The sequence below is a fragment of the Cheilinus undulatus genome, linkage group 12, assembly GCF_018320785.1.
Source record: "Cheilinus undulatus linkage group 12, ASM1832078v1, whole genome shotgun sequence".
In the NCBI taxonomy this organism is placed as follows: Eukaryota; Metazoa; Chordata; class Actinopteri; order Labriformes; family Labridae; genus Cheilinus; species Cheilinus undulatus.
The window spans coordinates 40,942,993-40,956,865 of NC_054876.1; the positions used below are offsets into that span (position 1 = coordinate 40,942,993).

The window sequence follows — 13,873 nt, forward strand, 5'->3', positions numbered from 1 at the left end:
TAATTGGCAATTAATGCATTTCAAATGGCACCTTTTCAAAGCCAGTGTGCGGAATGATTTGCGCATGAAGGTTGCAGAGAGAACAGAGCCTTTATTCCGAGTCTAGATCATTCATTTGGAGTCATTTGTCTCACTGCTGTCAGCCATCAGTCACTGTAGATCTTCTCCGTGTATTTCCGGACCAGCAGCTCTGGAAGTTTTGATGCTAAATGAGATAGGAGACTTTGTGAGCGGGCTGACTGACGCTGCCTCCCGTCCTGCCTGCCTCTCTCTGCCTTCCTGCCTGTCGCTCGGGTAAAAAGGCGCATGTGTGTTAATGCTGTGATGTGAGTTGAGCCGCATCCAGACGCACTGGCCGCCGCTGGCTGATGCTGCCCTCCCCTCCACCACCACCACCTCCCCCCCCCCCTCTCCTCTCCTCTTCTCTCCTCTCTCCTCTTGGTGGTGTTGTGCGCAAAATCTCCAGCGCCGGACGGACGGACGCAGTTTGACGGCACAAACGCGCGGCTCTGCTCTGCTCTGCGGGGGGAAATATCCAAGAAAAAAGAAGGACATCCAAAATCAGACATGGATATTTAACGGGCATTTGAATTCTTTTTCTCTCTCTTTGTTTTTTCCCCTTACCCAGTGATGTTGCTTTTGCCCCGGGGGTGTTAATTGAACCTGCTCGATGTCTCTCATCAGTTTATAACCGAAACAAAATGAGGATTTCTTCTCGCGACTGGTTTCTGTTGATGTTCTCGGGCTTTTGGGGACTCACAATGGGTGCTTTTCCGAGCAGCGTTCAGATCGGTAAGTGTCAGCCCTTAATGTTAAACCCGAACACAGGATGAATCATGTGGATGCATCTGTGGACGTCCTGCATGCTGCCATTTAACACCTCAGCACTAGTAAAAGTGCACATTTCTAGCACAGTCTCTTCCTCCTCTTCCTCTTTTTCACGTGCACATTGTGTTGTTGCCTCTGTTGATGCTGTGCATGTTTAACACACACACCTAATGCGCTTTGTATCTGCAGGCTACAGTGTGTATCCCAGTGCACTCCGCCACTGCAGCAGATCAGAGCAGCAAAGTGTGTGTATGTGTATTCCCTATGCAGGCTGCCTGTGCATTGACTGCTGTTAACACTCTCCCAGACCTTCGCTATAACCCTCTGTGCCTCGGTCCCAAAGGCCTCCAAGCTCCTTTATTTCCTCCTTTCCTCCCATTTGGACTCTTTTGAAAATAAACACGTGCATGCCTGCATCCAGAAACTCCTCCGTGTTTATGAAGAGGGAGTAAAACATGATGGATTCATGGCTTTCATTTCACTAGCAGGCAGATTGACTCGTTTGATTTAAAGGCAGGGAATGAAAAGAAGGGCAAACTGTGACCTCCAGTCAGTTGTTGATCATCACAACCCTCCCAAAAAAATCAATTATCAGAAAAACAGTCATTCATTATTTTTCCTTTAGGAGTCCCACTCACTCTCAGTGTTTTATTCTAACCCAAAGAAGGTGCTAAAGCCTCACATCTGGGGGGATTTCTGCCATAAAATTGACTTTTTGAGGCTTTTGTGTTCCCTGCTCACAGAGGAGTCGAGGCACATCAGAAACGCTGAGGCTGATGAAAAATGACAAGCTGTTCAAATGATTCTCCTTGTCGTTTTATATCAACGTGATACTCGAATCCCCGGCCCCTCCAGGGAGGTGGGAGGCCAGAGGTCAGGGTCTGTTACAGAACAGCACCCCTGCAACAGGGGACACTCGATCTGGGGGGGGGGTTAACCTGCATCAGTGCGTTACTGTGCCACCACACAGTGCTGATTTAGGCACTAAACTTCAACTGTATAGCACTGGGTCTAGATAGTCCATACTCAGGACCCTCCTTAATGAGGAATCATGACATGTACTCTGATTTATTCTATAAAAAATGTCAAAGTTTAAATTAAATGGAATAAAACAGATCTGACAAAGAGCACCTTTAACTGAAACCCTGAGAGGACATTCATGCATTTTATTCTGCTTGTTTTTCCATGTTTAAGTTTACATTTTTCTACAAATTGTCACAGTTTAATGGAAAACTAGTTATGCTTTCCCAAGAAGATGAGATAAAGTATTGAGAAAACAGCTGGGTGTATGTCCACTTAGGGCTCCCATACATCACAGACTTTTTGCCATTATTGTTAATTTATATTATAACCCAATGAAAACGAACAAACTTTATGGTCCAGGCCACACATGGTCCACATGTGGGGAGTCACTAACCTTGCAAAGCAGATGGATTCGCCCATTTCTGTGTTTTTCACTAGTGAATCCATCTTTCAAGGCTGCAGTTTGAACCATTGGAGGCCGGTTAAAAAGTGACAGGACCAATCAGCGACTAGGGGCAGTACTTTCAGACGTGTAGCAACAAGAGGCCGGTGCAGTTATGGTGGAAGACATTAGCATGGATGTAGCTAAGGTGCCAGTTTATCAGAATGTGACGACATTTCTTCGTTAAAAGAAGAACAAAGAACTGCACTGAGCTGTTTTCATAACAAACACAACAAAAACATGTCTACAGTCGCCATGGTTCACGGCGTTATTCAGTTCTCTATGGAGTTTACTCTTTTGGTAGCGGCTACGTCACATTTTGTTGCTCTGATTGGCTCGTAAAGATGTGATAGAGCGTTCATCCAGTTACCCTACAAATTTTTTCATAGGCTCTGCCCTTTCCCAAACACTGTCTGTGAGTGGTTTTCCAGGCGTGCCAGATTAGGGAGTCACTAACTTGATAGATAACTTTACCCATGGTGCAAATGTGTCTAACATCAAAAACAACAATAATACACCAGAAACATGAGCAAATGAATCCCAGCAATGATGACTTTACAACATCTAAAAACATATACATGCATATAAATACATGTTGAAATATCTAAAGCACATCTTAACACACAATGCATGATGGGAAAACTCCGCCCCCCAGATTTGTAATGACAGTGTGCACTGCTTGGATCAATTGACTCTACAGAGTTGAATTAACTCTGAATGCATTAAGATTGTTAACTAACTTCAACACTGAAGGCCATTTCACTCAGAATGGAGTTAAAATGACACTTTGGGGCTTAAAATCACCTCTGAAATGTTTAACACTGATGTGACCTCTGTCAGTTTCTGATGCTTTTATTTTGGGAGTCCAGCATGAGGTGGGGGTTCTCCAGGTGGGAACCCCCACCTAGAGAACCACGAGTTTCTGTGCTATTTCAGACACAGTTAATTAGTGGTGTAAAGACAAACCAGTCTGGATCAGTAAAGCAATCTTTACCTCAAAGATCCGAATATATTGGTCCTTGGAGCTCTGGATCGGTATGACTGTAGCAGGAATCGGTCCATGGTTTGGTTTTAACATTAGCAGCTCTGCTGCTAGTTATGCTAGTTCGTTTGCCATGCTTTGTCTCAGCATCTTTAATCTGAACTCTTACCTTTAGCCAGACTTATGTGAGCCATAGATGCTTGATAGGTTGCTGGATGTGTCTCACCGATCATCACCGAAAAATCTCACAGTTACAGTTCTCTCCTTCAGAAATCAAGTTATGTAGACTTAATATGAAGGAAGGATAACTTTGGAAATGTCTGCCGCTCTGTACACCTATTGAGACTGCAGAGCTAAAGATTAGCTGAGATGCTTACACTAAACAGACCTGAATATTAAACACTTTTTATAGTTAAAACAAGGGAAGTCTTCGGTTATCACAGTATCTGGAGCTCGTTTTATTCCTGGGGTTTACAGCTGTAACGTGGTGTTCAGAATGATTGATTGGTGACATAATAAATACATCTGAGCCCACTGATGTGATCTTAAATAGAGAAGATGTCACTGAGCTGGAGATCAATTCAAGAATAAAAACAAACAAGAACGATGAGATACAGAACAAGAAGAGAAAACCGTGTCTGAGCAACATGCAGACTAAATATGCATATTAACAAGAATTATGAAAGAAGAAAATATAATAAATAGAGCTGTTTTCATTTAACTTTTCGCAAGGGAAATTGTGCTTTAATTTGGGCAATATTTCTCAATTTTGTTTTGTTTTTGTTTATTTTTGGGTTTTTTCATGCCTTTATTTGACAGAGGAAGGACAGTGGACAGACTTGGAAACAGGGAAGAGAGTGGGGAGAGACATGCGGTAAAGGGCCACAGGCCGGATTCGAACCCCAGCCGCCTGTGCACACGGGTAGCGCCCCAAACCACTCGACCATCTGCGCTCCCATTTCTCAGTTTTGTTAAAGCAGAAAGTTCTTTTAATTCCATATCTAGTTTGTCATGGATCAAATCGAACTGAATGGAATCAGATCAAGTCAAATTGTTCTGTAATTAAATGAATCATCAGCGAATCAAATCGTAGCCTGTGAATTTAGATTCGAAATGGTCTTGACAAGAAAAGATTCCCATCCCTACACGTTACTGATATTTGCTAAATCATGCTGACCCCTTTTATCCTGTACTGACAGAAATTTCCCACACTCTTGAAATACAGTAGTAACCATATCGCTTTCATTCTTCTAATTAGCTTCTGAAAGTGAACAATCCTCGCTCTAATACTGCATTTAACACTTTCCATAGTTTGCAACATTAAATCACATCAGCTCTCTGAGTGCAAACATCCGTCTTTGCAGCACTCATTAGTTTCAAATAATTATCAGAGAAAAATCAACACTTATTAGCAGTGTGAAATTTGCTGTGCACACATGCACGCTACATAGAAATGGGTGCACAAATAGAGACATGGCAAACATGATGTGTTCAAACACAGATGCATGCTGACAGCAGTCACACATGTGAGGACAGATCGGGGGAATTATAGATCCCGCTCTGATTCATGCTTTGCTACGGTGTCTTTCTCTCAGCGTCTCAGGGCTTTAGGAAGTCCCAGCAGCATTATGTGAGCGGGCAGAGGGGGCAGCCTTGACAGCAAGTCAATTTGTCATCAAAATAAAGAAGAAGGTGTGAGAAAATAGTAAAAATAACCAAATCCTTTGAAGGTATACTATGTAGAATTTTCCATTGTAATGACTATATACAGTACCTCAAATATCCAACAGTTTTCAAAGCCTTAGGAATCCTTTTTATTACCGCTGGCTGTTGCTGTATCTCATTCATGATTTGTGCTGCTGACTTGCAATGAATCATGATTATTCTCTGCCATTGGCTGCATGTTCTCTTGCCCTGAGCTATGGCTGTTTCACCCATTTGTCTTGACTGTTTTATATTTGGAGTACGTTTTCTTTGGCGGATGAGAGGCATAGAGTGATAGGGAATATCTCCCATGATTACCTGCAACCCTCAGTGTCATTTTTTTGTGTCCTGGTGGCAGAATTTACATACTCTAAAGCTAACAGACTAAAATAGACCTGAATCTGACAGGATTGTGTGAGGATTTGTAGGTTCCCTGCTCAGGATCTTTGAACTTGTGCGCCTTCTAAACTGAACTTTAAATCTGAGCAGCCAGGCTGTGTGTAGATGGGATTTCTCTTAAAGCTGCCATACTGCTGGCTTTGGGCCAAAACCTCCTATCTCCATTTTTAATGATTGTAAGTCTTTTTTTTTTTTGTCTTTTTTTCATAAATCTGTGCTTTTGGTGGGCTGCAAGGCGGCGCAGGTGTGAGCACTGTTGCCTCACAGCAAGAAGGTCCCTGGTTCACTTCCAGGTCAGGGCGTTTCTGTGCAGAGTTTGCATGTTCTCCTCGTGCATGTGTGGGTACTCCAGCTTCCTCCCACCACCAAAAAATGCTCATTAGGTAAATTGATCACTCTAAATTGGCTGTAGGTGTGAGTCTGAGCGTCAGCCCTGCAATTAAATGGTGACCAGTCCAGGGTGTACCCCGCCTCTTGCCCAGTGATAGCTGGGATAGGCTCCAGCCCCCTGTGACCCCCAAGGGGATAAGCGGTTTAGATAATGGTTGGATGGTGGTTTTGGTCATCCTTTACATTTGTCAGTGGGTTTTACAAATTTTAAACCAGTAAAAAGTGTCAGAAAGATGCTGACTATCACCATTCTGATAAAGGTCATTTTGGAGATAGGAGGTTTTGGTTCATTGGCAGTGATATGTATAATTTTTGCACTGAAACGTCTCACATTGTATCACAATATATATCAAAATGACTACTTGTATTCTATATGTATTTCAGTTATAGCCCACTTATTTCCAGCAGTTTTCACAATCAGAGAAAGTCTTTATGCTAATAATTATAATGGGACGGGCCTATGGCTGCTGTCATGACAGAGCCATTATGATAGACTAAACTTGTTTATCTTTTCCATGGATGTTACATGAAAGAGAGAGAGAATTACCAAACTTTTCAATACAGCTGTGTTCTTAAATGCATTAATCAACACGATAAGATAGAAAAGTTCCAATATTTGAAAGGTACAACGTGTAGAAATTTTTATACTTCTTCAAAAATTACTACACCTACATATTTAAAACTCCTACTGAAATCTGCTGTTCTGTTGCTGTATTGCCTTCATTTCTTGTCCTGATTTCTTGTGATGGACCAGATTATTTTTTGCCATTGGCTGTGTGTTAGCAGTTAACCTTGCAAAGCAGATGGATTTCCCAGACTCCATCTCTGTCATCAGAAAAAGCTATCTTTAAAAGCTCTCATCTTTTTGGACCAATCATTGCCATTTCAGAAGAACGAGGCCATGGCTGTGGGCGGGTCTTAATTGCAAAGGCTGCCTCCAGTGCAGTGATTAGCTTGGATGTAGCTCTGGCACATCGTCAATCTTACCTCAACTGAACCACGCTCGTCTGCCAACCTGCTTCGGTTTGAGGTTGTGATGGTACAGGTGGTGGTTAGCTGTTGTGTGAGTGCTCATATATATAGATGCTTGAGAAGATGTTTTCGCTTTTCCCCCTGTTTTCTTTGGCATGGGCCTGCAAGTGACGGTCGAGGTTTTCCAGTATGTCCAGTGGCTGCTGCTGCAGTAGCTATTAGCTCGGATGTAGGTATAGAAAAGCAGCAGTTTAATCAAAACTGGACCACATATATTTATCAAAAGAGGCGTAAAGAGCTACACTGAAAGCTTGTCTTGGCAGAGAAGACGGTTTGGCACATCTCCCTACCAGCCTTGACATCAGTTTTATTCATTGAGAAGCTCCGCCATTGACAATCTATGGCAGAGGTAGCCCGTCAGCTCAAGAAAGCGCGTGCGTAGATCGTTTTGTCTTGTCACTCTGATTGGCCCATCATGAATGTAACAAACAGAATGTTCCTCCAATCACCTTCTGAGAATGTTTTGAGAAGTCCTGCTCTTCCTTAATGTTTTCTATAGGAGCTTTCCCAGATGAGTGTGAAATATATCCACGCAATGGAAATATGAAACAGTTGATCAGAGGTGTCAGGGTAGAGTTCAAATACCCAAATTTGCCCCCATAATGCAGAACTCCAACCCTTCCACCCCCAGCAATATTGTTGCCTTAAAACACATTTACAGATCCAGTGGAGCCCAACTCTGCCCAATAAGAGTCCTCTTTTAAATTCTGGTTTGATAAAAACTGCTCTCCACATGTTGTATTTACTGATGTGTTGGCCTCATTGATAACCAAAAGGCCACCTACACCCCGTTCTTTACACTTCTATTCATGATTTTTAAAAATATATATATGATTTTTAAAAATATATATATAATTTATATATAATTTTGACAACATCAAAGCAGACAGGGTACCCCCCCCCCCGGAATCTTTGGTGCTCCGTAGGGATGACTGGACCCCAGGTTGGGAACCTATGCTGTCATAGACCTGATGTATGACTTTCTTTTTACTATTTTATTTCTAATAGAAATCTTAATGCACAACATGATAAAGACTTAAAGAGAACAGGGACAGAGGTTTGTGTGGGCCGCATCTGGAAACACTGTAGGGAATTCAAATAAGACTGGTGGAAGGTTTTAGCCCATTGAGAATATTTCCTCCAGTATGTAGTGTTGTTTCTGGATTCCTGTCTGTATTTGTTGGTGGGTTTCTTTAAACCTTGTTTGAATAATGGATTTTTTGCTTGCAACCAAAGAAGCTTAAGATACTGTAGATATTTTTTATGGTTTTAAGTTTCTCAGGACATTTAGTCAAATTAAAATAAGTCAACATCTGTTCCAAAAATATGTTTTTTGTTTTCCTTTTGCAATCCCTTACCCATATGGATGGCTTCAAGGACAGCCTGCTGCATGCTACACCATGCAACACAAGGATCATAGGATTATGTTTGCATTATGTTTGCCTCCTTCTCTTCCGGCTCTATAACTTTCCAACTGTTAGCATCAACCTAGTTTACTGAAAAGTTGCATTTTAAGTTCGCTCCATCTGCTTTGTGACCCTTTCTCATTTATTCAGCCTCTTGTTGAGACTATCCTACTTTGTCTTCTTGCCCCAAACAGCTGATTTTTCTCTTGACTAATTTAAGTTTAAAAAATTGATCTCATTGCAGTCAGAATCGAGGAAAGCACCCATAATTCCTTTAAATTTAAAGAGCCAGATGTCATCATCTTAATGGGGTATACCAGGTGGAAATGGGGTCAAAAACAAACAAGCGCTTCGGTTCCACACGAGTCTTGTTTTTGGCAAACATATGGCGTTTATGAAACTTCAAAGTGTGAGGCGCCTTCGGTGTGTCATTCTGAACTGAATCTCATTTTGTGTAACAGCGAGCAGAAGGGAAAGTCATAGCTGAATAAGTGGGATTTAGGTCAAAGCTGGATTTTTATCCTGTTTTAATTAGCAGTGAAGATAAATTTTTAAATCTGAAATGAGTAAAGGGCATTCCTACTCATTCGTAGCTGAGATAATCAAACTTCCAGATGATTTTTTTGGGAGGGGAAATGGGGAATTAACACTTCCTGTGAGCATTTGTAGGCAAATGTGAGTCAATGGCACAAAAACAATAGTAAAGGATATTATAGAAAACAGCCTGAGTGCTTTTCTAACCATTACTGCCATAGAAGCAGAAAGACAGAAGGAATATACATGAAGCAGCGCCATAAAGAGTAAAATATTCTAAAGTTTCCCTTTAAAAGAGGTCAGCCATAAAAGGCATACGCTGGCATTTTGCTTTAAATGACATTTACACAATCTCATCTGAAGAAATACAGCCCCAAAGCAGATTTTCTTAAGTGAAACAAACTGCTGCCAACCTTAAACACCACTGACATTTGCAAAATCATAAGCAATATCGTCACCATCTATATAGATGGACGCTGCTGTGATGTATGAAAGTAAGAGGAGGAGAAAAGCAGAGAAAGCTTATCTCTGATGCCAAACTGATCTTTGACACTGGAGCTGTTCTGGCGTGAAAACCTGAATGGAGTTGGTCTTGAAAGAATTGCTTCATTCTTTCTCCTGCATTGATATCAAACAAAAGAGATAAATATGCTAATGAGGCTGTATCGTTTACTGTCACAGAGCCCGATTGGAGCCGTGGGCCGCTACACTGTAAGATTAACACAGAATTGCTGTTGATAGGATATTGGCAAAGTGATTTAGCAGACCAATATTGCCCTTTTATTGCATTCATATAATGTCCAGCCAGTTGTGTCCGCCTCTAATGTGATAGAGGACTCTTCTCTGACCGCAGCTACTTAAACAGTCTGTGAGACCCTGTTTAACCTTTTCAGAGCTTTTAAAACTGCATGTTAGGTTGCCCTGTATAGAAAAGCAACATGGGTTTGTTCATAAGCCTCATTGGATTCATATTTTACTACAACAAGACCCTTGGTTTCCTGTAAGAAAGGTCTGACTTGTTCCCATTCTCGGCAAGTATTTCTTCTTTGAGCCTTATAAACAAAAGTTTCTTTATTATGACCTAATGTGAACCCATTTTGATTAAGATCTTTCTTTTAAAATGTAAAGGAAATAAAAAAAACATTAATAACTGACCAGGAACAAGTGGAAACTGATGGAAAATAAACCCACAGAACAGTTTCCTCAGCAGAGTGCACCACAAGGTTAACAGCATGATTTAGTACAAATGTCCCACAGTGATAACTGTTTCTGAGGTGGATTTTACATAAAAGACAGATACTTAGATTTTCACTTTCCGAACCGTTTGCTGCTCCTGTCTTGTTGATCACAACAGCAATTGCATTTTAAGTGCGTGTTCAAAATCAGATTATTTTGCATTTCAAAATTAGCTTCAAAATCCATATTGACACTTGGAAGCAATGTTATGGCTCATTAATGCACTATGTTTAAAACACATAAGGATTCTTTCTATCTGTACAATAATTTAATTTAATCCGTATCTCTACCTTCTCTCATAGTTTTTGGGTATGGATTAAATGTTGCGATACCAGTGGTAATTGCTGTGGCAGTGTTGAGCAATGTCACAAACAGTTTGAGCCAGAGTAGCAAAATACAACCAAAAAACGGCAGAACTTTTTGAGCGTTCTACAAAAATATTGTTAGATCTGTGAGCTGTTGGAGACTACATATACAGTACTGTGCAGAACTTTAAGGTATTTTATTCTACACCGCGTTCCACATTATTAAAAGATATTTTTCTCTGATTTTCCTAAATAGTCAATGCAAATGACAGTATAGTTTTCAGGTCATCACCTGTTAGAGCATAATTCAATATTTTTGAACAAACCTCCCAATGATAACTATTTTTTTTCATCAAAAATAAAAAACTGAAAATGCACTGTTCCAAATTAGTATGCACAACAGAGTTTCAAAACAGTCTATAGGTTGTAAAAAACTGAAAATTGTTGTTTGTTGAATTCAAAAGCTGTTTCCATCAAAAACATCTTAACAGGCAAAGTTACATGTTAACATAGGAGCCCTTCTTTGATATCACCTTCACAGTTCTTGCGTCTGTTGAACTTGTGATTTTTTGGAGAGTTTCTGCTTGAATTTCTTTACAAGATGTCAGAACAGCCTCCCAGAGCTGCTGTTTTGATGTGAACTGCCTCCCAACCTCATAGATCTTCTCCTTGAGGATGCTCCAAAGGTTCTCAATAGGGTTGAGGTCAGGGGAGGATGGGGGCCACACCATGAGTTTCTCTCCTTTATGCTCATAGCAGCCAATGACACAGAGGGATTCTTGCAGCATGAGATGGTGCATTGTCATGCATGAAGATAATTTTGTTCCAGAAGACACTGCTCTTCTTTTTGTACCATGGAAGAGAGTGGTCAGTCAGAAACTCTATATTTTTTGCCAAGGTCATTTTCACACCCTTAGGGACCCTAAAGTGGCCTACCAGCTCTCTCCCCATGATTCTCGCCAAAAACATTGACTCCGCCACCTTCTTGCTGACGTCACAGCCTTGGGACATGGTGGCCATCCACCAACCATCCACTACTCCTCCATCTGGACCATCCAGGGTTGCATGGCACTCATCAGTAAACAAGACTGTTTGGAAAATGAGTCTTCATGTATTTCTGGGCCCACTGCAACCGTTTCTGCTTGTGAGCACTGGTTAGATTTATAAATGACTGCAAGCCTCTAGAGGATCCTGCACCTTGAGGTTGGTGGGACTACTGAGGCACCAGCAGCTTCAAATACCTGTTTGCTGCCTTGTAATGGCATTTTAGCAGCTGCTCTCTTAATCCGATGACTTTGTCTGAAGAAATCTTCCTCATTATGCCTTTATCTGCACGAACCCGTCTTTGTTTTGAGTCAGCCACAGATTTCTTCACAGTACGATGATCACGCTTAAGTTTTCCTAAAATATATCTAATGTTTTCATTGCTTGTCCAAGGCATTGCACTATCTGATGCTTTTCAGCAGCAGAGATCCTTTTTCGATCCCATGTTGCTTGAAGCCTGTGGCCTGCTTAATAATGTGGAACGTCCTTCTTAAGTAGTTTTCCTTTAATTGGGCTCACCTGGAAAAATAATTATCACATGTGTCTGAGATTGATTTCAGTGATCCAGAGAGCCCTGAGACACGATACCATCCTTGTGTTTCATTGAAAAAATAAAAATTGAATGTTTATGACACTAAAATCAAATTTGCATAATAATGGGGAATGCAATGTATTGCCATGAGATTTGGTGCACCTATTCAAGTTCCCTGAAGGACAAATTCTGACACTTTAGTGACCTTCTTTGAGCTCCACCAGCAGGTCAAAGTTTCATTTTCCAGTGAATATATCTATAGGGCGCTTTGGTGCAAAGAAGAATCCCAGAGGATTTGTCCTACTGACTTTGATCCCCTGGCTTTTCCTCTATTGCCACCAGCATGTTGACATTTCCCTCCACAGAGAAATGTCTCGACAACAATAGGATGGATTGCTGTGACATTTGATACCGTTATGTATGTTCCCCATCGGGTGAATTCTGATTGCTTGGGTGGACCCCTGTCTTTTCAAAGCTCATCACCATAAGATCGATGTTTGAATTTCTCCGTTACTTTCATTAATGACGTTTCCCCTTTGGCATTTGTGGCATTTTCCTCACCCTTAGATGTACTATGGGATTGGAGCTAATCAGCATGCTAATGGGAAAGGGGAACATATATACAAGTGTTTCCCTTGAGTACTGAGGAATTTATTACAGCTTTGCAAATGTGCGGCCTCAAAAATCTGTGAGCATACTCTTGCTTTTATCTAAACCACAACCTGTCTGTGAACTTCATATTTTGTTGCAGAATCCAAACATAGCAAATCAACAGAAGTGGCAGACAAAGGCCAGCCTAACAAGTAATTAAATCCACCAGTGTGAAGACTACCTGACCTCGGAGACATTTGTGATCTAATAAAACATCTCCAACAGCCTTTTTCAGCCATTTAATGTTGCTCAGGTGTCAAGTGCAGAACTTCAGGGATGTCAAGTAGTAAATTGGTAAATGGAGGAAAGGCTACAACCTTTGACAAGTAATGTTATCTTCTATATATTGGAGCCAGAGCACTCATAGAGGTAATTTCCAGCAGACATGACTGGCTTCTTAACTCTTGGTTTGCTGGATGTGTTACCTGTATTGGTCAAATTCTCAGTGAGCCTCTCAGTATTGGGTTAATGCTATTCCCCTCAGATTGTATGCAGTCTTTTGCATACTGAATAAATGCCACAACATATTTGTGTAATTTAGACAGAACTAATTCTCTCTTGAGCGTGTGCCAGCTGTGGTTAAAAATGTGACAGCAGATTTGAATTGTTCTGAACACACAGTATGTAAATTCTGCCAAAACAATACCAAAAGAAGGGGTGTAGCAATACACCCTGTATAGGTTTTCTGGATGAATTTCATTAAACTAGGGAGAAAAGCTGTTAAAAATGCCCTGCCCAGTTTGGAGTAGCTCTCAGCGTTAACCAGGAATGTCCTTTTTTAACAGCTTTTCTTCCTCAGTGAGTGAAATTCCTCTCTGTAACAGAAACAGGAGTTGACTTTATAGTAAATAAACTTATTTCAGTCAGGAATACTCTCGTCATACATCTAACCATTTTCTTGCAAAATGGATATACAGTCTTACTTGGTGGAGAACATTGTTAATTTCGTCGACTACAACTATGACTAAAAATGTTTGTCGACAGCCTTTTTTTCCATAACAAAAACTAGACTAAAATTAACAAAAATAGATCTTTGATGACTTAAACTGACAAAACTAAGTTTAGTTTTCGTCAAGATGACTAAAACTAGACTAAAATGTAATTTAGTTTTCATCAGACATTCAAAATCCGTGACATTTCTCCACTGTGGGTATATCTGGCATAAAACAATACATGTGTATCTCTTCTGCCTCTCAGCTGTAGAAAGCAGGGACCCCAGGTTTGGCAGGGTGCAGAGACCACACTACCATGATTTGGCACCAGATTTAGGCAAGAAAATAAATGCTTTGACTAGAAGTAAAGACTAAAATGTGAGGACTTTTTATGGACTAAAACTAGACTAAAATGTTTTGAGTTTTCGTCAAC

The 13,873-nt window shown here is 40.8% G+C and overlaps 1 protein-coding gene across 1 annotated transcript in view; it reads left to right on the forward strand.

Annotated features, from left to right (window-relative positions):
• The first annotated feature begins 483 nt into the window (after positions 1-483).
• The window catches only part of gria4b (glutamate receptor, ionotropic, AMPA 4b), a 250,881-nt gene continuing 237,491 nt past the window's right edge, over positions 484-13,873 (forward strand). The window contains exon 1 of the mRNA XM_041800842.1: positions 484-792. Coding sequence (XP_041656776.1) covers positions 702-792 — 91 coding nt within the window. The 5' untranslated portion in view covers positions 484-701. The remainder of the gene's footprint in view (positions 793-13,873) is intronic.